The sequence below is a fragment of the Benincasa hispida genome, chromosome 1, assembly GCF_027475165.1.
Source record: "Benincasa hispida cultivar pf3 chromosome 1, pf3_genome.v1.1, whole genome shotgun sequence".
NCBI lineage: Eukaryota > Viridiplantae > Streptophyta > Magnoliopsida > Cucurbitales > Cucurbitaceae > Benincasa > Benincasa hispida.
Window position 1 is genome coordinate 38,575,153 of NC_143478.1, and position 25,739 is coordinate 38,600,891.

Genomic DNA, 25,739 nt, shown 5'->3' on the forward strand with positions numbered 1-25,739 from the left:
CCGAACTGTCTCAGCACATGATCTGGATGATGTCACTCTACTATATGGAAGCATATAAGAGGGCTAACAGTCAACCAGATGTCTTCACCATCACGACAATAATCAGGTAAGGATGACCAAATCTGTGTATGGCGTCCAAATAACCTGACAAAAAAATAATAATAAGTATACATATAAAATGTTTTAAATATTCATTTATATACATATTTACTACCTGATTGTGTGTTAGCATGTTGAATATTTTTCTGTACACGAGCACCATATTTGCTGACTATTCAGAGGCAGCTAATACACCACTCCATCTAAAATTATAAAAAATACAATTAATTTATATTCTTACATAAAATGGTAATGAAATAAATATATAAATAAAATAATACCTGGCACTAAGTGGACAATCTGGGGCCTGTAGTTGGACTTGTGGTGCTATAATTGAAAATCGATCATAAGCCCATACTTGTAATAGTATCAGTGGCCCCGCTATTTCTCACGCTTGTGCATTAGAAGCCCGACAAAGTTTTCTGTACAACCATGCTAAGACATGCACCACCCCACGAGTACATACCAGCATGCTCGAAATCAGACAATAATGGGAGGAACATGAAATGCATCAGAGTATTTGACTTATCAGCAAATAAAAATTCTCCTCCAATAAGCTGCAGGATGTATGCTCGTGCGTACCTACGTAAGCTGATAAATTATATATTTAAATCAGCCCAAACAAATAAACAAATATAAGATCTAAGATTTAAGATCTACAAACATATAATATAAGATCAACCCAACAAATACATATAAAATTTCTAAGTTTAACATACATATATTTCTAAATTTAAATCAGCCCAAACAAATAAAAAAGTATAAGATCAACCCAAAAATATAAATAAAACTAGATCAGCCCAAAAACATACATATACATAAAAAAAAAAAAAAACAAAAAAACAAAAAAACATACATAAACTAGATCAGCCCAAAAACATACAAATAAAAAAAATATAAGAATTTTATTGATCAGCCCAAAAACATACATATACATACAAATAAAAAACATACATAAACTCAATCAAAAAACATACAAAAACATACATATAAATACATATCAGCCCATAAACATACATAAACTAGAGAAAGAATTCCAAAAACATATATATATTTCTAAGTTTAAAATATATTGAAAAACAACTAGAGAAAGAAATATACCACAGAAGCGAGCAAAAATCGTTAGCAAAAAAGGTATGAAAATCGAGCAACACGACTCCTACAATGGAAGATTCAATGAGGATCAAATGGAGGATTGAAAATCGACCAAAATCAAAATTTTGTAAGATTTCGATGAGGAAAATTGAAGATTCGGTGAAATGGAAGCCTCGGTGAGGAAAATCAACAAGATTTTGGAAAATAGAAGAAGAAATCGAAAGCAAAAATCGGTGAGAGCAAAAACAATCCAAACGGTTTCGGTGAGGAAGAAGAAGGGGCGGGCGGACATTTTAATGCGAGGAAGTCGTGTATCGTGTACCGGGTACACGAATTAGGATAATCGTGTATCCGGTACACGATTTCATTAGTCAAACCTGCATGACTGTCACGCCAAACTAGGTGTGCCAGGTAGCCAGGTACTCGTGTACCTGGTACACGATTTAGGGCTTATCGTGTACCTGGTACACGATGAATGTGTAATCGTGTACCCAGTACACGATTTAAATACCTATTTTTTGAAATACTTTCCCTCCAACCCTACTTTTGTCATTATTTTTTAAAAAATAATCATCGATTTGTGGGTATAAGTAGAGACTACACATTTATTTCATATAGGCGTTTGAGCAATTATCTCAAATGTTCATCGATCAAGTAAGGAAGTCCTTGACTTGGTCTGCGTGCATTATACCGACCCCCTAAGATTTTTTTTTTTCATTTGTCAATTTGTCAATTTAAAACTTTTATTTTCTACTAGGTTTGGATATTTTAAAATCGTAGTTTGGAGAGAATTTGAAAATGGATGAGACATGCATCATTTGATGGCTTGCGTCAAGTTTGCAAATATTGTTGGATTATATGTTCGGAATAGGGAAATGTTGTAGTTTAAAGAAAATAGCAAGTTGAAGATGTGACCTTGTTTTTTAAAAAAAAAAAAAAGAAAAGAAAAAACACTCTAAAGGTAAAAGAATAAAATAAAATAAATAAAGCAAATATTTGTTCTAAACAAAAAAAAAAAAAAACAAAAAACTAAAAACAAATAGCCGCGTATTGAAGATGTGATCTTTTACAATTCTTTGCATCTTAAAACCTAAACCCTAATATGAAAAAAAAATTTAAGTATATTTGCATAAAATTAAAAGACAAGATCTTCAAACTTAAACTCTAATTTGGGGGAAAATAATAGGAATAAAAGACCACATATTCAACTTCCAATTTAGGCTTGAAAATTTTAAAAGATCGCATCTCTAAACCTAAATTCAAGGTTTTTTTTAAAAAATAATAATAAGTAGATTATGACATCAACATTCAATATTTTATTTTTTGAAAAATTGAAAGATCGCGTCTGCAAATATGCCACCTTCTTTTTCATTGGCCTTAAAAATGATTTTTTTTTGTTTTTTTATCACATCTTCAACCTACGACCTCTTTTAAAAGTACATGATTCTTTTTATAGGCGTGAAAAGTTTTATATTTTTATTAAGATGTTCAAACTTGCAATATTTAAAAAAATGATGAAATACTATATAGTGAATGTTTTTTTTTATATATTCATGAGTGTTTGGGTTACTTACATGCACCTTGACTAATCTCACGAGACAATTTGTCTGATTTACAACATTTGAGTGTCAAAGAAACTCAAGGGATATTAAATCTTAAATAGGTGACCACCATGAATTGAACTCATTCCCTCTTAGTCCTTTATCAAACCAACATCTTTTGATAAATGTCATTTACATACAAGATCATAGATATTAATAGACTATATTATACAAAATACACCCTAAACATTATACTTTGTGTAAAAAATATCCTTGAACTTGTAAGAGTATTTTTTGAAACTTTTGAAAGTTTAGGGTTTTTTTTTTTAAAACAAAATTTCAATGGTTTCTATCGAAACTAAACGGTAAGGTTTTTTCCTTTTTTTTTTTTTAACTCTTTTTGAAAGTTTGTGAGTATTTTTTTTTTTAACTTTTGGACGTTTATGAGTAGTTTCAACACAAAATGTAAAATCTCAAGTTTTGGATAGATTAAGGTAATTTATCTCCAATTATTGGGCTTTGGTTCAATTTAATTTATGATTTGAGAGACATTACTTGTATGAAGAGGAAATATGTAACGACCCGACTTTCTACCATACAATCAGGCCACTACTACATGCATGCATAAGCATGACAATGTATATTTCAAAAAGGAAAATTTTAAATAAAGTAACAAGACTTTTATTTAAAATTTAATAATACCATAAAACTGTTCGGGACACCCTTGACTCAGATTTAGAAAAAAATAAATAAATCAATAAATGAGGTAACAAATAAACGAAATACCAAAAGTTTTAAATGCCAGATGTCACCCCCTTATGAAACTTTCGTCCTCGAAAGTTCTAGTCTTGAAAGAGTTATGGGTATTGGACTCTCATTTCCTCTTCTATTTTCCATGTTGCTTTCTCGAACTGATATTTCTGCCATAAAACCTTCACTAGTACCACTTCCCTATTGCGCAAAACCTTAACTTCCCTTGTAATAATCTATATAGGCTTTTCCCTACAACTTAGGTTCTCGTTCAACTACAAGAGCTTAAAGTCCACTATAAGATGAATCTGTTATGTACTTCGTCAACATTGAGACATGAAAAACTTGTGTACTGCAGAAAGGGACGGTGGCAGTGCCAACTGATAAGCTATAGGACCAATTCACTCTAAAACCACAAATGGCCCTACAAAACACAGACTGAGCTTCCTCTTCCTTCCAAATCTCAAGACACCTTTCATAGGTGCTATCTTTAGAAACACTTTATCCCCCACCTTGAACTCAAGATCACTATGCCTAACATCGGCGTAGCTCTTCTGCCTTCTCTACGTTATTAGCACTTGGGCACTATTCCTCTACATCACTTCATTTTTCATCTGCATCAGCTCAGTTCCCACTAACTTTTGCTCACCAACCTCACCCCAACAAACTGGAAACCTGCAATCCTTACCATACAAGGCCTCAAATGGCAACATGCCAATAGTAGCCTGATAACTGTTATTATATACAAACTCAACCAAATGCAGGTAAGTATCCAACTCCATGAAAACTCCAATGCACAGGCGCGAAACATGTCTTCCAAGATCTAGTTCAAGCGCTATGTTTGCCCGTCAGACTGAAGATGAAAGGTTGTACTGAAATTTAACCGAGTCCCCAATACTGCCCGGAGGCTCTTCCAAAAGCTGGAGGTAAAACGAGGGTCTCTGTCGAACACAATCGACATTGGCGCCACATGCCCACGCTTTTTAGAGAAAAGAGAAGGAGAGTTACATATCCTTCACAAAATGATTTTTAAAATAAAATAAATTAAATTTATTTATTTTCATAAATCAATTTAATATATATTTATATGATAAATACCTTATCATAATATATATATATATATAGTAAGCTATATGTTATATCAAATCTAACACATAACCTATAGATTCTATATTGTATCAAATACAATATAACCTATAATTTCTATTCTCTCAACAACTGTATTTAATATAAATCTCATTTAAATTTAATTTAATTATGTGAATCAAATTCATATAATTAATATTGAATCATATTCATGTTGGGATTGGTGACCTATTTCTCCTGGAGTCTCGTTGTTTGTAATTATACACATCGTTTATAAATAAAATAATTGTTATTTTATTCTGGCATTTATTCATATCCAATAAAAAAAGCTCCATGGTTATCTTATGTAAACTTAAGCATGTATATGAGATATACAAGTGGATCATGCCTTAAGTGATAACCTAAATCGGTCTGTAGTATAAGGATTAAGGTGGGATACCTGATCCTGGTGACACTACGGATACGATCCGCTTTATAGAGGTTTGCAAGTGTTGTAAACTACTACAGGTGGTAGATCTTGACCATTCATGTGGAGACATGCGAGCGAGGGTGTCCTATACAAAGAGTTTGTATAAGACTGGACCACGAAATTACTAGACTCTATATATAACGTTGTTGATACTAGAGACTTTCATCTCACCTAAACGACCATAGGTGATACGACCTCAATTCTCAGTGTTTTGGGAACTCCTGTCTATGAGGGCGGTCCTTTGATTAGTATGGGTAAGAGTGGCCAGTTTGCCAACTCAGTATGCCTACCTTTTTAGGGACTTGTCTGATTTAAGAGCTTGGAACTCAATACACAAGATGAAATTCACTCCTTCCCCGAAGCAGGGGTAAGTAGATAGATTGTTCCCTTAAGGGCTGATTCCGGGGCTTGAACATAGTAGCCACAGCTTCTCTTTGGAAGAGATGACTTAGTTATAGTAGAACTATGACTTATGTTCATTAGAGAGATCAGTGGTACTTAAAGAGTTAGATGTAACTACAAGGGCATAACGATTATTGGCCGAGCTGTACTTACGAGCAATTTGTGAAGGATTGTCGCGTTGTTGATTGATTAAGATGGACAAATAATATATCTGTAATAAGAAGAGTTCAGTTGTCGGTCTTTAGTGAAGTGCCTGGCAGTTAACAGATGGTGGATCCCGTGACTAAAGAGTTTAGTCAGTTATTCACGTACCGTTGGAGCTTTGAGCTACAGGTCCATAAGGTCCCCTTGGTAGCTTAATGAATTCAAGTCGAGGATCAGTTCTTGGTGTTGACTTGAATTGTTCAAAATGACAAGAGGTATTTCGATTATATATGATATGATCGGTATGGTGTATGAGATACATCAAGTGGAGGATTAATGTAAATGAGATTTATATTAAGTGCCATGGAATAGAAAAAGAGCTATGGTTTATATGTTTCATGAGATGAAATATTAAAACTATATGTTATAAATATATTATGGTAAGTTAGTTATCATGAAATATTAAAACTATATGTTATAAATATATTATGGTAAGTTAGTTATCATTTATATTTATAATAATATTAATTATTGGATAATTATCTCTTTTTCTCTAATAACCAATTGAGTGGGAGGTTATTGGTGATTTCATGGTAACCGTGAGATAAAAAGAAAAAATGTTTTCCTAATTTTTAGTAAGAAAAAAGATTTACAAAATTGTGAATTTGAGATTTTCACTCTTGGAAATTACTCACGGATAGTTGTCAAGTAAATAAGATTTACTAAGTGACAACTTGGAGTTAGTTAAACGATCGTGGAGTGTGCTTACACGATAGACACTCAGCTAAACGATGAGCTAAACGATCACATGGCTTTTGCTAGACGATCGCATAGCTTTTCCTAAATGATTGGGTATCGACCTATACAATAGGCTATTTCATCTTCCACTTGCTTAATCTTTTACACGATTATTCTTCCTTCGGTTTTCTGCCTCTAACCAAGTCCACAGAGAGCCCACCCTCTGAATTATCTCACCGAGAATACCAAGGTAACCTTCTTGGTGGTGTCATACTCAACTCGATACAGTTGAGGTTCTGTGGAGGCCATTCACAGTGTTGGGGGTGTTCGTGACCGTGGTGATCGCTTTGTTCAAGTGCGCGGTGATCGTGCAGTATAGCGATCGTGTTGGACAAACGTTCATATGTTGTTGTTTTGTTGTGATCGAGCGTTCGTGATCAAGGAACTTGAAGATGAGTCTACAAAGATTTGTTGATTTTTGTCATTGATCTATATAAAGAATATTGTAATTTCTGTCTTATGCATAACCATATGCTTCCGTTTGTGTTTGTAATTGTAATATTCATATACGATTGAAATTAAGATCCTTCCGCTACTCATGAAAATCCTCGTGTCTGATTTTCTTCAATTCAAATATTTATTTCCACTCAAATAAACTTTATATTATAATGTATCAAAATACATTATAACAATTATATCACATATAATTAGATTAAATTAATTATATCATATATAATTTATTCCTTCAATTAATTTGAACAATTAAAATTAATCCAAAAATTGATTCTCATTAATTTTCATTGAGCTATAGAGCGGACCTCATGGTCCTATAGCTTGAAGCTCCAACGGTACGTGAATAATTAATTAAACTTCTTTAATTAAATTATTCACCATTCGTTAACTGTCGGACACTCTACTAAAAATCGACAGCTGCACTCTTCACACTACATATATATTTCTGTGTCCATTGGGTATAAATAGTCAATAATATAATGACCATTCACAAATTGCTTGTAATTACAACTGGGCCAAAATTACTGTTTTTCCCTTTTAGTTACATCTAACTCTTTAAGTACCATTGATCCCTCTAATGAATAATGAATCATAGTCCAACTATGATTAAATCCCTCTCGGGCCAGAAGAGTGTGTGGGATCACATTTTTCAAGCCCTAGAATCAGTCCTTAAGGGAGCAATTTATCTACTTACCTCGATATTGGAGAAGGAGTGAATTTCATCTTGTATAGCTGAGTTTCCAACCCTCTAATCAGACGAATCCCCAAAATGGTAGGCTTGTTGAGTCGGCGATCTGACCACTCTCACCCATACAAATCAAAGGATCGCCCTCATAGGTAGGAGTTCACAACTTAATTAGGATTAAGGTCATGTTACCTATGGTCATCATAGTGAAATGAAAATCTCAATTATGAACGACGTTATATAATGAGACTAAAAATTTCATGGTCCGGTCTTATATAAACTCCTTTGTATAGAATATCCTCACTCACATGTCTACATATGAATGATCAGGATTAGATCATTTGTAGCACTTTACAATAATTGTAACATCTACAAAGTGGGTCATACTCGTAGTGTCATCAGGATAAGGTACCCAGCCTTATCCATCTACTATAGACCATTTAGGTTATCACTTAAACATGATCCATATGTATGTCTCTACATACATGTTTAAGCTACAAAGATAACCTTGGATATTAGTTTATTTGTTTGTGGTTAATGCAACTAATTTTGAAATAAAACCTCACATATTTTATTACATAAATAAAATGTTTGTATATTACAATTATAAACTATAGAACCCTATGAGATTTAAGGCATCAACCCCAACAATATCTCACTTGACCTAAAGCTAGTGGGGTATACAATGTAAAAGTCATACTAAATACAAAGTACATAAATCAATAAACTATGGTATAACACGCCTAGTACAAATCTTCCACTTGCCCTAGTCTAAACAGGTCTGTCCAACAAACCCATACTCTACAGGTGACCCTCAAACACCTTAATCGTGATGGCCTTTGTAAATGGATCAACAACATTGTGCTCCGAAGCTATCTGTGTGACTATCACGTCTCCTAGATGCACAATCTCTCGGATGAGATGATACTTTTGCTCTATATAATTTCCGCATTTGTGACTCCGAGGCTCTCATAAATTAACCATAGCACCACTATTATCACAATAAAGAATGATGGGCTATGACATATTTGGAACAACTTCCAGATCAGTTAGAAACTTCTTAAGCCAAACAGCTTCCTTAGCATCTTCACAAGTTGCTATATACTCAGCCTCCATGGTAGAGTTAGCAATGCACCCTTACTTGGTGCTTCCCCAGACTACTACTCTTCCGTTAAGATTGAACACTGATCCTGATGTAGATTTCATAGAATCCTTATCAGTCTAAAAGTCAAAGTTCGTGTATCTTGTAAGGATTAGATCCTTAGAACCATACACAAGTTGTTGGGGTTAATGCCCTAAATCTTGTAGGGTTCTATAGTTTGTAAACCTTGTATTAACAAACTTGAATGTGATTAATAATATTTGATATTTTATTCACGTCGTCTATGAAATATGTGATATTTGAGTTGCATTAACCACAAACCAATAAACTAACATCCAAGGTTATTGTTGTAACTTAAGCATGTATGTGGAGACATACAAGTGGATCGTGTTTAAGTGATAACCTAAATGGTCTGTAGTATATGAATAAGGCTAAGTACCTTATCCTGGTGACACTACGAGTATGACCCGCTTTACAGGTGTTACAATTGTTGTAAGGTACTACAAATGATCTAATCCTGATCATTCATGTATTAGACATGCGAGCGGGGATATTCTATACAAAGGAGTTTGTATAAGACCGGACCACGAAATGTTTAGTCTCATTATATAACGTCGTTCATAATTGAGATTTTCATTTCACTATGATGACCATAGGTAACATGACCTTAATCCTAATTAAGTTGTGAACTCCTACCTATGAGGGTGATCCTTTGATTTGTATGGGTGAGAGTGGTCAGATCACCGACTTAACAAGCCTACCATTTTGGGGATTCGTTTGATTAGAGAGTTGGGAACTCAGCTACACAAGATGAAATTTACTCCTTCCCCGAAGTAGGGGTAAGTAGATAAATTACTCCTTTAAGGGCTGATTCTGGGTCTTGAACAATGTGGCGTCACACCCTCTCTTGGCCTGAGAGGGGTTTAGTTATAGTAGGACTATAATCTATTGTTCATTAGAGGAATCAATGGTACTTAAGGAGTTAGAGGTTACTATAGGGACAAAACGGTAATTTGGCCCGACTGTACTTACGAGTAATTTGGCCCAGACCTGAAGTTAAAATGGATCGCAAAGTGTCTTAGTTTTCACGTCGACGTCTCATAAATGGCCTTTTGAAAGAATTACTTACTAACTTAACATTCTTTTGTTGAAAATTAATGTAAGTTTTAAAACTTTGAGGTTCTTCATATGTCAAGTTTAACCAAAATTTAAATTGATTTACTTTTAATTGGTAAGTATTATAAATTTCACACGGATGTTTATTTAAATAAAATATAATGGAAGGTATATAAATGGATATACTTTACTAACATTTGGAGTTTAAAATTACAATTATTAATTCTTTGTTTTAATTAATAGCCCTAAACGTGTAAATAATTTATATTTTTCCTTAACAATAGATAAAGAAAAAAAATACTAATGCAGATTTTTTAAAAGAAATGTTTGGATATTGTCTAGTGAATGTTTTTGTTTTGTTAAGAAAACAAAACCTATTTTTGTTGTAAAAATATTTGTTAGGCTGGTTTGGAAACTATCATTAATACATTTTCTAATTAATAAAGGGCGCAAAACGTAAAACATGTTTGTAAAAAAAAAAAAAAAAAAAAAAAAAAAAAAAAAAAAAAACATGTTTGTAAAATAATTTTTAAAAAGTTGTATATTTTTGTATGGGTAATTATTATAAATGATAGAAATATTTATAAACATGACAAAATGTCACTATCATAATGATAGATATGGATAGACATCTATCAATATTAATAATAAATCGTAAGATTTTATTATATTTATAGATAACTAATTTTATTTTTCTATATTTGAAAGAATGTTTTTATATATAGAGAGAATTGTGTTAATTCACATGTTCTAGGGTTCTTCTGAAAATCATCTTTTTTATTTTTTTTACAAGAGCATTAGCTTTTATCTTTCAATTCACAAACATTTCAATCAAACTACGTTCATATAGACACATGACCTAAATTTTCATTGTCCTACATTCTTAGGAGGTATGAAAATATATATATAAATTTTAAAATAACTTATATTTACTCCTTGCGAAAACAATTCTTATAGTTGCTAATGAAATTTCACATTGATTTCATTGTTGTATTTTGGTCTTTTAAGTATGAAATATATGTTCTTTTTCCTTTGTAGAGAAGCCAAGGAAGTGGAGTTCCAAGAGCTATATAGAATTAGTAACCATAAATGGTCAATTAATTTGTGGGTGTCCAAGTATTGCTATTTGCAAGGTTTATTAATTTGCAATTTTACATTATTAATATTTGTCTATTTATTAAGAAATTCTTTTCTAAAAATTTTCTTTAAAAAAATTAAAATATATATTCTAAAAATATTAATCAACTTACAAATAAGTTTATTTTTTTTAAAAGGAAAAATTATCAAATAAGCATTTTTTTTTTTTTGAAAGAATAAGATCTTAAATTTTATGTGTAATTTTGTTCAAACATGATATATGGAACCATAGTCTCATAGACTGAAACATTATCAAGATGTATGGCTTCTTCAATCCTTCTACCCTATTTGGTATTATACGAGTAGATTCGTATTGGTCTCTCTTTTTTAGTTTTTCATCCTTTTTAATTAGTTCAATATAATAGTTTCTCACACGGTGTTTGATTGAAAGATTAAACTTGTGATTGTTTAAGAAAGTACTAACTAAAATATGACAAAGTCGCTTGAATACGTTATAATAATCACGTGATGTTTTTCTAAATTAAATTTATTCGATTGTAACAACATGCTCATTGACAAAAAAATGACCCAATCCAAACAATTTGACATACATTTTAAAAACATAATGGTATTTGTTTTAGGTAATTAAGTATGCCTTTTAGCCACCCATTGTTGACTTAATTTTTAATTAGTGCACAGCTCAAGAAACCTAAAATTCCTTCTATAGTTTATCTAAAATGATGCCATTCCAAATCTCAAATCTAACTACCAAAATTTCCTTTCATTCCTATATATATTATAAGGGAGCAAATCAAGTTACATTATATTTAAACTAGTCTTTTGAGATCGGAAACTATTAGAAAAAAATGTACATTGTTATTATAAGTAGTAAGGATGGATTCATTTAAATTTTCGTTAGTAACTCTCTAATTTTCAATTATTTGTATGAACGTGCTACAACATCGTATAGGAATGCTTGTAATAATACTTACATAAAAATATCTCTTGTTTGAACATGGTGTTGGTTTCTTCACTTGTCTCATTTTGCTCAGAAATTCGTTAAGAAAATTGTTTTCTTGTTCATATAATTTTTCAGGTTTATTCCCTTTTAATTTGGGATGTTATAGGTCACAAATTAAGTCAATACATAAAACAATTAATGTAGAAGTTATGACCCATTACTTCAAATGTAACACCATAAAAATAACATATAATAGATACATTATGATCTATAAATTTGTTAAGTTTATTTTATTTTATTTTATTTCTAGTAGATTTGTGAATTTAAAAAAAAAAAAATCAAAATTCACGGTTTAATTTTTAAAATTTGAAAGATCAAAAACAAAATCATCACAAAGTTCAAAGCTTAAGGAAGATTACTTTTTTAGTCCCCGAATGTTGAATAATAGATGTGTTTGGTCATTAATTTTCAAAATGTATCTTTTTCATCCCTGAATCTTTTAACATGGGTTTAAAAGGTTCTTCAAATAATGTTTTATTATTATTTTAAAATAGAAGAATAATTTTTAAAAGTTCTCTTCTATATAATTAATTTTAAAAATATTTTTCTAGTTTTAGATATCATATAATTATTTAGAATATTAAGAAAATGCTTCAAAAATCTTTTAAACCTATTTTATAAATTCAAGGACTAAAGAGCTACATTTTGAAAATTCAATAACCAATTACACCTATTTTTAAAAACTCGATAATTGAAAAAATAAATTTTAAAATTCAATGATTAAATATATATATATATATTTCGAAATTAGGAGAAGTGATTTTCAATACATATACACACAAATATATACATAACACACTTCATTCATTATTAAATATCTATGGTCCTATTGGAGTATTTTATGAAAAAGATTAGTGAGAAATTGAATTGATGGATGTGATGTTAACACCAAAATTTGGAGATGACTAAGATCGTCAAATCAAGTCAAATTTTAATAAAATTTCTATAACAATTTAAAAACTAATAAGTGTTTTTTTTTTTTGTAATATTTATTATAAATTAATTTGAAGGGCTTGACACCGACGTGTTTCTTTCCGCCCCACGGCCCCACCAAACTCTTTTATTAGAAAAATCAAATCACCTTTTTTTTATTAATATATATATATATAAATTTGTGCTTCAATAATTTTGCATTGCCAATTGCGAAGCCACCTTTTTTCCACTTGTTATTTTAAAATTTAAAAAAAAAAACAAATAAAAAAACAGTGGTAATAAAGCCGACGTGGACAGTTCCAAAGTGCAAATAGAAAAATCCAGTTGTTGTCTCGTGGGATTTTGGACTTTAGTAAGGGACCACATGTACACGTGGTGCGTATATTGAGCTCCCACGTGGAAAGCCAATTTCAATTATTGAAGTTTGAATTAAAAATTGTTTTTATTCTCCTCATTTGAAATAAAAATGCTTGGCTCGTGATTGATGAGGTGTAGTAGCCAAAATTTAAAATGTTTGATATAATGGAAATCTTGAAATCTCAATTTTATAAAAATTTTGATTAAAATATTGATGGGATAGATATTTCTAAAAATATATAAACATAAAAATTTTAAATAATTATTTAAATTATTAAATAATTCTTTTATGCTTTTTTCAAATAAACTATTTCCATTAGTAACATTTTATTAGTGTTATTACTACTGCTTTATGATTTTTTTTTTTTTACTATATATGAAAATGTGATAGAAATGTCATAGTGGTACCATAGTTGTAGCTTAAGTTTTTCCATTCAAATGATATTTTTCATCTTATTTTTTTAGTTGGATTAATATGATAAATTTATTATTTTTAAAATTAAAATATCATTTCGATGGATTATACTTTAAAGGACTTGTTTTATTTTATTTTAGTTTATCTTATGTTTATGGAAATAAAAATCTCTACCAGAAGTCTATAAATTTTGATAACATATACACATTATGTATTTTAGGCATGAAATTAGTATAATTATTTAGTTAATTTTAATTTTAAAAAGTTGACTTTAGATGACTCACTTCGAGGTAATAAAAGTCTATATCCTAAGGTTTCGTTTGAGATTGTTGTAGTTTTTAAAATAATTGTTGTCAATTGTACTTTTAGAAAAATCGGGTGTGAAAAAAAGTAGAATAATATTTGGTAAATTTCAACTTAAACTTGAAATAATATGTTAGATTGTTGGATAAATAAATACAAAACATCTTAGATATAATAATTAAAATAGACTCATAATCAACTTTTTTTTAGTTCTTTTGTAATTTAAAATTTTAAATAATTATTTAGTATGATAAATTTTTGTCTGTTATAGATTAATATTTAAATATTAAGGAAAAACAACTTTATTTTTAAAAAAATCAATATGGTATACTTTTTAAAAAAAAAAATGATGCAAAACTCATGAAAAATAAAAATTAGATTTGATTAGGTGAGAAATAGATAAATATATAAAATAAATATTCTTTTTAATGTATAAGATTTAAAAGTAAATATTAATTAAAAGTTCTACCTGATTTTAGAAGAATTTAAAAATTAATAGGATATTGCTTTTAAATAGATGTGAAATTAACATGTTTTTAAAAATGATTTTAATATATTTAATTTAAATATGTCATACCAAATGCAAAAAATGGTTAAAATTTTCTCCAAATTGCCTTTTTACACACAATTCCAAACATAACCTAAGTTTAAACACTTGAAAATATTAAGATTAAAATATAATAAAATTAAAAATATATAGATCAAAATAATATTTTAACGGAACATAGTTCAATTAGTATCTAGGTTAGAAATTAATAATTATTACTCTAACTTAAAACATTTTAACTTATCATAGTCAAATAAACTATTGTACAATTTAAACGAGTACATATTAATAATAATATTGACGATAGGAAATAAATGTAAATAAATATAAAGGATTTTATATTTTAAACACAATGATTAAATTCTTAGCCAAATTTTAAAAACAAATTTTTATAAGTTTTTTTTTTCAAATTTTGGCTTGATTTTTTTTAAATCATTGATAAAATATAAATAAAAATGAAAAAAATTTGAAGGTGAATGTAGTATCTAAAATTTAATTTTCGAAAATAAAAATTAAAAACCAAACGAGGTGCTAATAATTCATTTTACATAAAATGTATGTAAATCAAGAAATTTGATTTGAAATGGACCCCATTAATTAAAGTAGAATCCCAAAGGTCAAAGAGAATTTCTTCCTTTACAATCAGATTTGAGGTTGCTTTTGAAAAAAAAAAAAACTTTAAAGTTGTAGGAAAAGATAGAGTTATTTAATAAAATATCTTTAGAAGGGTGATCCTTTTCGGAAAATGGAAAGCAAGCTAGATACCCAATTTCAAAAGTCATTTAATAGATATTACATAAAAATAATTGGATAATTGTTTTTAAAAATATTTCAAAATATAATAAAATATCATTGTTTATCAGTTATCTATCACTTATAGATAGTGACATTTTACTATATTTATAAATAAGTTGTTTCATTCTTTATATTTAAAATTAGTCCTAAATTTAAAGGATTTTTTTAACACTTAACTTTTTAGGTTAATAAGATGATAAATTACAACTAATTTTACTTTGGAATTTTGGCAAACAAAATGTTTAATGAAAAAGTAGTTAATTATTGTTAAATAAAATTCTGGAACAAATATTTTACATAAGAAAGTACTATCTCCTTCAAAAAGCCATTCAGCTCAAAGTTCTTTGCTATCTTCAACTACATGATCAAAAGTGTCTTTTTATAATTTTATATTATTACACAAAAAATTACTTTTAAAAATACTTTTATGATGAAGTATTTTATTTTTCTTTAAAAAAAATCTCTATTAATAAAATACAACTTCAATGTCATATCAATCTTTAATATTCAATTCTACCCTTATTCTTGTATATATATGTGAGTATAAAATGATTAAAAAAAAAGGAATTATCATCTATGAAAAGAAAAAAGATTATAATAACAATTGGATATTATCATTAAGATACATAGCTTTAAACATTAACATTTTCTTCATTATTATTATTATTATTATTTTGTCATATTTTTAGTTATAAAAAAATCCTCATATATATATAGTTTAAAATATATATAAATATAGTAAGTGCTTTGATATATATCTTTGGACCAAAAAAATAAAAGTGGAATACTTCTGTTATTCACTTTGTGGTCCATTTGTATTAATTCCTTTTATGTGCCAAAGTGGAAGCAATAGAGGAGCACTCACCAATAAAGAGAGAAAGTTGCTAATACTATGACCAATAGAAAATTGATTGTTCTAATTTAACCATTAAATAAATCAACAATATTCTTTTATTATTATTTATTATTATTTTTTTTGTTTGGAAGGGGGGTGTTATGCTTCTCAATTATGGGTAGCCAACAATGGAATCTAAAAAAGAATTCATAAAGATTATGTTAAAGTTAATATGGTTTTTTTCTTTTTTAATGTGAATGAGTTGTGCCCTCTTGTGCCATTCACATGAAAGCATTTTTTAAGTTTATTTTCAAAATAAAATTATCTTAAGTCGTGTTAGATTAGAAGTAACGGTTTTTTTATTTGAATAGGAGTGAGAGAGACCTATCATGAATCAATAAAAAATAAATTATATGTTTCGAGTTAAAATGGAGATGGAAAAGAAAAACTAATTTCATTAAATATAAAGTTTTACGTTAAAATTCAAAAGAATTAAAAAAATGAACTATTTTTTAACCATTACAACAATATATACTTGTATTTACATAGTTGAGGAAAACAAAAAGAGGAAATGAGTTGGATAAAAACACAATGGACTATAAGCCAAAAAGAAAAAAAAAAAAAGGAAGAAGCTTAAAAGTTATTTTATCCTTGAACTTTATTTAAATACTTTCAAATATTATTGTAGTTTCAAATATTTTAATTTAGTCTCTAAATATTACATTAATCTTTTTTATTGTCAATTTTTAATTAATTATTCAATAAATCACTTAAATATCTTTTAGAATATTATAATTTAAACAAAATGGTAAGAGATTCAAATTTACAAAGTCGATTCAAATATACACTTCATGTTCCTTAAACTTAAGAAAAAAACTATGAATGTCTAGGCCAATTAAGAAGCTATATGTTCACATCAACAAGACATTTAACCTTAGAGAACGTTTAGATAATTTAGTCATTGATTACTTAATCTTTACCAGTTTTTTCTAAGGCAACAATATATGAAATGAGGATTGAAATCTCTAACTTCTTAGAAAAAGTTATAACGTAGAACTAGTTATCTTAATCAGTTAATGTTACACCCAAGCCCAAGGATTCAAATCAAGATTTCTAATTTGAATTTAACACCTGATGAGGCAGAAATTTCCTCCAACCCTCTATGATCGGACAATATCACCTTACTTTTCTTGAACTTTGTACTTCTAGAAGGTCCCCACAGATCAACAGAAATTAGGATTCGGTTAGGAATGCGACCAAAATCTTACATTGATTAAATAAAAGGATGATCATGTATAATCGAGGATAACAATCTCTATTGGTACGAGACTTTTTGAGGTGAAACCAAAAGTAAACTCATGAGAATTTATTTCCAAAGTGGACAATATCATACCATTATAGAGATTGTTGAAGGGACCGTTGTCCTTAACAGATCTTTGCATGTTTTGTCTTGGTCGTCAAAAAAGGAAGATACATTTATTGATTTAGGCAATAACTATAAATTCTTTTCAAGTTCGTCCTGATCATGATTTTTATAGTTAAAAGATATTTATCATTTAGATGTGATATCAGTTTATTCGTGTATAGAGACAGAGGCGTTATTAGAAAGTTAAAAGGTGAGGTTGAATTTTAGGGAAGGTGGGAATATGTTTAATTATGGAGGTTGCTTAAGTTTGGGAGGATAAGATAAAATAATGAGATGGGGGAGGAATTAAATGGAAGGGAATAAAGTTTAGGGGAAGAAGCAAAATGGGGCACACGTGTGAGGGGGTGGGAATTGGGAGAAGAGGAAGGAGCACGTGTGGGAAGTGAAGAGCTGTAAGAACCAAAAAAAAAAACTGCCGGGTTGACCGGAGACAACCGGGTCACGCTCAAGCGTGGCCTCTGCCGCCTCACGCTCTCTCTAACTAAATCCTCACGCCTCTTCTCTCCTCCTTATCACTTTCCTCTCAATCCTCTACTTTTTTTAACTCCTTTTATTAAATTAAATATTTCTTCTTCTTCTTCTCTATTAAAAAAATAATAATTATATGTATAAGTTTATATTTTGAAGTTTGTTTAGTTCTAATTTCTATACTTTCAATAAATCTTATATTTAGCTTCAACGACTAGTTTATTGTTAGTTGTTATCTATTAGCATTTTTACTATAAGTTTTGAAAACATATTCACATTTTGTATCTTAAATTTTTTTATTATTATTTAACTAATTTCGATAAAAGATTAACTTCAATAAATTAAATTTAAGATTTATTGAAATTATCAGAATTAAAATTAGATAATTGAAAGTACAAGAATTAAAATTGAACATATTTCTAATTATAGGGACCAATATATATATAAAGGTAAGATTTTTTATATTTGTTAAAATTTTTAAATTAGTTAAGTGACTAGTATATGTGGCTATTCAATGTGAGCATTTTTTTGTTATATGTTAGAAAGTACAAATAAAGTTTTATATTGATTGGAAACGAGAATCATTTATGATATATAAGTGAGAATAATTATTTTTATTAATAGAAAACAATTTGATTTTGCATGAGTGAGGATTATGTCTAAAGCACACAATACTATACTTTTCTTTCTTTTTTTCTTTTTTAGATATGTGGAGGTGTGTTACACTCTTCATTACACAAAACATTTTCATCCTATTTTATTCTAATTTTCTTCACTTTTTACTCTACTTCTATGGATCATTTCTCACAACACACTATCTAATCGCAAGTCAAGAAAAATTTGTATGCTTTAAAAGTAATTAAGTCATACATTATACACTATGCCTATTTTTGTATAATCCACCCCGTTATCTAATCACAAGTTATCACATGGAAAATTTTTCCTTTTAAAAAGTAATATAGAGTTTTATATTTTTTTTCCTATTGTGATTAAAAGAGATGCATGAATATGCGTGCAGTCAAAACTCTAAGTATTACTTTTAGAAGAAAAAAAATGTTTTTATTTAGCTTATCTTATTCTAAGTTACATTATAAATATACCATATTTACAAATACTAACCCATAAATCAAATATATACTACATAAACCTAGCTATATGTTTCTAGAACTTGTTCTAAGGAAAATTTGAAAGTTAATCAATATTGTGTGATTTTAATTAGCTATTCATTAAATATAAAATAAGTTTGTTGAAGAGCCAACTGCGAACCATTTTATTTTATTGTTTTACATATTTTAGCTTCTATTTCTGTTAGAGGAAGAAATTACTTATAGTTATTACTGATGTCACAGTTTAACCAGTTGAATTCTCTCTATAAATAAACTAGTTAAATGGGTATTAGACTTTATAAATACAATGATCTATTAAAAACTTTTAGAGTAAAACTTTGAAGAATTGATCTTAAATACATGTGTAGATATCTTGACTTACAAACTAACTATACTCATATTGTCATCTCTTTTCATATATTTAATAGTATTCATGTTTCATGTTGGATACTTTATTTTGGTAAAAAAGTAAGTTGTGTTTGATAAGGAAGATGTTTGATTATGTGGAAAGTGGGACCAAAACATGTTGAAGTAGTAACTAAGCATTGAATATTATTATCCACATGAGAAATATAAATGAAAAAAAAAAAAGAAAAAAAAGAAATGATGATAAATGATAGATAATAATGATAATAATAAGGTTGTGGTTGTTTTGGACACATTAAAAGATGAAGAAAGGTGGTGTGAGACAAAGGTAGACCCCACACATTTCCCTATTCAATCTGTTCACTCTTTGACCTTTGACTGTCCTACTTTCACTTCTAATAATAACAAGACAATTCCCTTCACCTAATGAAATCATGTTTTGCCCTATCCCCCCCACCCCCACTCTAAATTTCCACTTAGCCCCTCAATGTTTCTTTATTTTCCTCCTTGTCCCTATATAAGAGATATTATTCATTCTATTAAAAAAAAAAAACATTCATTCCACTCTTACTAAATTTTCATTGTGATAATGAGAAGATTGGTTGTGTACAACTCATAAAGAGAGGCATAAATTATGTTCATGTTAGCAATATAAATGGTTAAGGCATCTTAAATGCTTTTAAAAAGATTATAGATTTGAATTCCTTACTTCATGTGATGTAATATTCTAAAAGAAGATCATCTATCTATTAGAAAATTCATCGGTCAAAGATAACCTTTTATTTTGAGTATACACGAAGATAAGATAGAAAGAAAATTCTACCATTTACCTATATTATGGTCAGTGTTAGAAGAGCAATACTTGTAATCCACTATGTACCCATCTCTATGCATCTCTTTTCAAAAGAAGCAAGTTTATCTCGTGAAACTTATAATTAGGCATTTAGATGTGTTGCACAAAAATGAGTGTAGTTCACGATACACTCAGCAAATTTCATATCAACAAATCAAGAAAGATGAGGATAACTCTTGAATTTTTGCAAAGATTGAAGGAACAAGAAAATGGGAAGGATTCAAATAACTACGAAAGGAAAGGGAGAAAAACTCTATAAAATAAATAAGAAAAACTAAGAGGGCAGATGAGCAAAGCAAAAGAAAAGGAGGGAGAAAGAAATTTTGTTAATAATGAATAATGAATAGATGTTTGAAGGGGGGGACTACAACAGTAAACCAAATAAGAGAACAACAAAATAATGAGGGAAGAAGGAGGGTCAAATTAAGGTTTTATTGATGTAAACAGGAGTAAGATTTATTTTCAAATGGTGGGACCTACATCCATTTCACTTTTGACCAAATTAACCCCCTAAATTATTCAAAGAGGCCATCACATCTAATAAAAGAACCTCAAATTCAGATCCAATGATTATTAAGAAGTAAATAAACGTAATCCATCTATGGTAATCTAAAAAGTAAGCAACATTTGATTAAATTTGTTTTTTTACCCGTGTTCAAATCGGCTGCACTATGATCATTAAGTGGTACCTACATCATCTTTTTTACTAATTTTTCATCATTTACCCTTTTCATTGTGTTTAGCTATGGAAGTAAATAACAATGAATTAGTATGGAGTAAACACGATCAAAGGAATCTAATTCCCTTTACATTGAGACCTATTACAATTGGTACGTGAATGTGAACTCATAATGATTACGACAATTTTAATTACGGAGCAGTAAACGTGGTCGAAATACATTAAATAGAGACAAGCACATAGTGATGACTTGATTGAAGAATACTTGGGTACAGTTGAATACACCCGCCCGTGTACCGGCATAAGTAACTAAAGCTAGTTCCAAGTGTAACTAGGGATAAACCATGGTTAGGTTAAAGAAATAGTTGCACCACACGTGTGGGGGAGAAGTCAGATAAGGGGCAGAGGAACAGAGTTACAGAAGGAGAAGGCAGTGTTTGTTTTCTCTTTTTATCTCTAAAACTCTCTGTTTTGAGTGTTGGGTATGTCTCTCTGTTCCATTCAATTTTAAGAGAGAAGAAGAAACAGAGTCAAAAAAAGGTAAGACTGAAAAATTTGCAGAGTGGTCAGATTTGTTAGTATTAGTATTAGTAGTTCGTCCCCCACTTGTTTGACAAAATTTCTAGCAGAGAGTAAATAGTTATAGAGAAAGAGAATCAAAGCATAAGAAAACATGCCTGGGACTGGGAGTGTTGCTGTTGAACCTTTGGATTTGAGCGTACACATTCCATATCATTTCAGATGCCCAATTTCTCTTGAGCTCATGCGTGATCCTGTCACCGTCAGCACCGGTCAGACCTACGACCGTTCAAGCATAGAGTCATGGGTCGCCACCGGCAACACCACTTGTCCGGTCACTAGGGCTCCACTCACCGACTTCACGCTCATCCCTAACCATACACTGCGCCGGTTAATCCAGGACTGGTGCGTTGCGAATCGGTCTTACGGCGTTGAGCGGATTCCGACTCCGAAGCAACCGGCGGAACCGTCTTTGGTTCGGTCTTTGCTTAGCCAAGCTTCGTCGAGATCGAGTGGTTTGAATTTGAGAATCTCGGCTTTGCGTCGGTTGAAAGGACTCGCCCGTGACTCGGATAAGAATCGGTCTCTGATTTCTTCGCTTAATGCTCGTGAAATTCTTCTGGATGTTGTGTTTTCGAATTTGGATTCGGATTCGGATTCGTTTTCACCTGATTTGAGCCGCGAATCGCTTGCGCTTCTTGTGATGTTACCGCTGACGGAATCTGAGTGTGTTCTTGTTGCGTCTGATCCGCAACGGATTGGTTATCTGTCACATCTTCTGTTTGATTCTTCGATTGAAGTCCGAATCAATGCCGCGGCGTTGATTGAAACTGTGATTGCCGGAACTCGAGCGTCGGAGCTTCGAAGCCAAATTTGTGGAATCGATGAATTGTTTGAAGGCGTAGTCGAAATTCTCAGAGATCCAACGGCGTATCCACGAGCACTCAAAGTCGGAGTTAAAGCCTTATTCGCTCTCTGTTTGGTGAAACAAACCAGGCACAAGGCAGTTTCCGCCGGCGCCGCCGAGATTATCATCGACCGATTTCCCGATTTGGAGAAGTACGACGCTGAGCGAGCCCTAGCTACGATTGAACTCATTTGCAGAATTCCAACCGGTTGCGATGCGTTTGCAGCTCACGCGCTCACCGTTCCGCTTTTGGTGAAAGTTATTCTGAAGATCTCGGACAGAGCGACGGAGTCAGCTGTCGGAGCTCTGGTGTCGTTATGTTCGGCATCGGAGGAGAATCGGCGGGAGGCGGTGGCGGCGGGGATTTTAACACAGTTGTTGTTGCTGGTGCAAAGTGATTGTACGGAGCGAGTAAAACGGAAATCGCAGGTGCTGCTGAAGCTTCTTCGAGATTCATGGCCGCAAGAATCCGTTGGAAATTCCGACGATTATGGTTGCAGTGAAATTGTGGTACCGTTTTGTTAATTGTGGAGTTTAACATTTTGGATTCTCAAATCTCCATAGATTGTTGGGTAAGTTTGAAGATTCATCAAATGGAACAAAGAACAAAAACTACAGAGAAAGAGAGACAACAAATGGAAGAGATGAAGTTGCAATAGTTTTTCTGTATGTAATTTTTTGTACGTAAATTTTTTTTCCGCTTAATTTCTTTCAACAAAAAAAAAAAAAAAAAAAAAATCCATCTATCGTTAAGTTTTTATTTGTAAGATTTTTGACATTTGTTACATCATTTCCTCTTAATGATATTTTGACATGATTAATTTCCTCAAATCTTAAGATGAAAATTCAAATTCTATATCATAATACTATGTTTAGCTTAATTGATGGAAAATCATAAAAAAGATATCATGTTCGAATTACTTCCTTTATGGTATACTAAAAAAAAATTATATTAATAATAACTTGTGTATCCGTAATTATTTTTAAAATAGAACTTCATAATTATAATGTTAATTTTTCTATAAAAACAAAGGTTTAAAGAAAAATATATTTCCGTTGATTGAATTTTATGTATTTAAAGTGTTTGTTTTTCTTTTAAACTAAGCATAACTTAATTAACATAAAAGTGTATTAATAATCAAGTCTACGACTCAAATCTTCCTACATTTAATTGTACTAAAAAAAGTATCTTAATCTATCGGTTAATTATTGTAAATAAAAAAAATAATATCTAGTCTTTTAAAATTTTGGCAAAGTTAATAATTGAAAATTATCTTCAAAATCTATATTCGAAAGGTAAAATAAGAGATTATCATACAACAATAAAATAAACTTAATTCAACGATAATTGACATACGAAAACGTGATTCTAGAATCAGAGCCTATTGAAAACCCAATATGAGCATGTTGGCCCAACTTACTTCCAAAGAGAGGGCTTCCATATAAAAAAAAAAAAAAAAAACAATATATAAAAAAAAAAATATCATTATTTTGTTGGTACAAAAATCAAGGGTTACAATTATGTTATATGAATTCAGAAGAATCAATCATTTGAAAGATGAGAGCTCTATTAAAACGAAGAAATAATCTTTTATTCCTAAATCATAAGACAAAAGAAGATGCCTCTACCCACCTACCTCCCACTCCCAAATATTTGTTGAAAAGGAAAGAATTCGAGTCAAATATAAGTAAACATTATTTCATATAATACATTTATAAATTAAACAGAGCGAACAATTATCTATAAATATGTATTCTTTTTTGTATCATAAACGAATTAAAGTATTCACTTGTTCTAAACTATAAGAATCTCATAATTTTTATAACTTTAGATAGGTATTGGCCATAGAATTTGAACCACTACTTTTAAATACTAACCCGTCATTAGTTAAGTGTATTCATAAAATTATTCGGGAAATTCAACCTTTGATTCTTAGAAGTAGCAAATTGTCACATCTTTGAATTTGTATCTTGTTAAGAAAGATTGAGATTTATTCTAATATTGTGAAGAGGGCAAAGGCAATATTGAGTGTAGTTAGGGGGTCCATATGTAATTATTATAGTGTTTTTTTTTTTTTTTTTGGGTGTACTTTGGAGTTGTGTTGCTTTGACACCTCACTTTAGTTTTGCCTCTCATTAGTAAGTGAAAGGGAAAGGGCCAATGGGATTCAAAGATATTAAGCAAAAAGCATCATGTTTTTTTGGATATGATAATTAAGAAATGCTATAATTTGAATTTAGATTTTTGGGATTTGTGGAGGAGACTTTTGGCTCAACATTTTAACAACATCAACATCTACTATTATAAGCACATAATTAACATTATATTCCTTTCCCTTGTTGTCCTAAAGTACATTCCCTCCAATGAGATTGACAAACATTTTCAAACATCCACTCATTAATATTTCTAATGCTTTTGATTTCTCTCACTTTTGCCAAATTCTCTCTTTGGAATAAGATTTTCTCAATTCAATTTGAAAACTACTTTTTTAGGTTAACTTAATTGCATGTTTAGCTTAGAAATTTATATCTATTTAATCTCTAAATTATCAAAAGTATATAATAGGTTTATGAACTTTTAATTTCGAGTCAAATAGATTCTTAAACTTTAAAATGTATCTAATAGGTTTTCGAATTTTCAATTTTGTGCTCAATAAATCTCTAAATTTTAAATTTTATATCTAATAGGTCCTTGACCCATTTGTTATTTTTTAAAAATTTATAGATATACTAGACACAAATTTGAAAGTCTAGAATTCTATTCAATATAAATTTAAATATAATATCTAATAGATCCATTAATTTTTATTTTTATTTTTCTAATATGTGTATAATTTGTTAAACACAAAATTGAAAGTTCAAGGATCTAACTTTAAAGTTTAGGGACTAAAATTGTAATTAAACATTTTTTTATTCAGGTAGATGAACAACAAGTGAATGTATATTTGGACAATTGTTTTCCTTTAATTCATTCCTACAATGACTTCTTATTTTATTAATAATTGAATCATCCAATCCTCACAAGTCATTCTATCACAACTCTACAATACAGTTCTTAAAGATACAAAATACAAGGTAATTCCTATTTTAAGAAATGCAAAATTCAAATTAAAAAAAAAAATACTTCTTGAGATTATCAAATTTATCAACAATTGGTTGGACTTACCAATGCTCTTGAACAATCATCAACCAACTGGAATAAAACTCACTTTTATGATATAAAAAATAGGAAGAATGCCAAAAAAAAAAAAAAAAAAAAAAAAAAAAAAAAAAAATAAACTTAACTTTTAAAAACTAAATAATCATCCAAATGAACCTTAATTAAAAACACACATTCTCGAATATGAACTGAACTAAGCTAAATCGAAGCCAAGTCAAATCTTCTTTCTACT

The 25,739-nt window shown here is 29.9% G+C and overlaps 1 protein-coding gene across 1 annotated transcript; it reads left to right on the forward strand.

Moving 5' to 3' along the window:
* Positions 1-18,596: 18,596 nt before the first annotated feature.
* On the forward strand, positions 18,597-23,178 carry LOC120067754 (U-box domain-containing protein 26-like). The gene has a single exon (XM_039019320.2). The coding sequence runs from the start codon at positions 21,595-21,597 to the stop codon at positions 22,870-22,872; it is 1,278 nt and encodes a 425-aa protein (XP_038875248.2). The 5' UTR covers positions 18,597-21,594; the 3' UTR covers positions 22,873-23,178.
* Positions 23,179-25,739: the final 2,561 nt, after the last annotated feature.

Coding starts and splice junctions, on each gene's coding strand:
- LOC120067754 (XM_039019320.2), top strand. CDS start 21,595: ATGCCTGGGACTGGGAGTGTTGCTGTTGAACCTTTGGATTTGAGCGTA.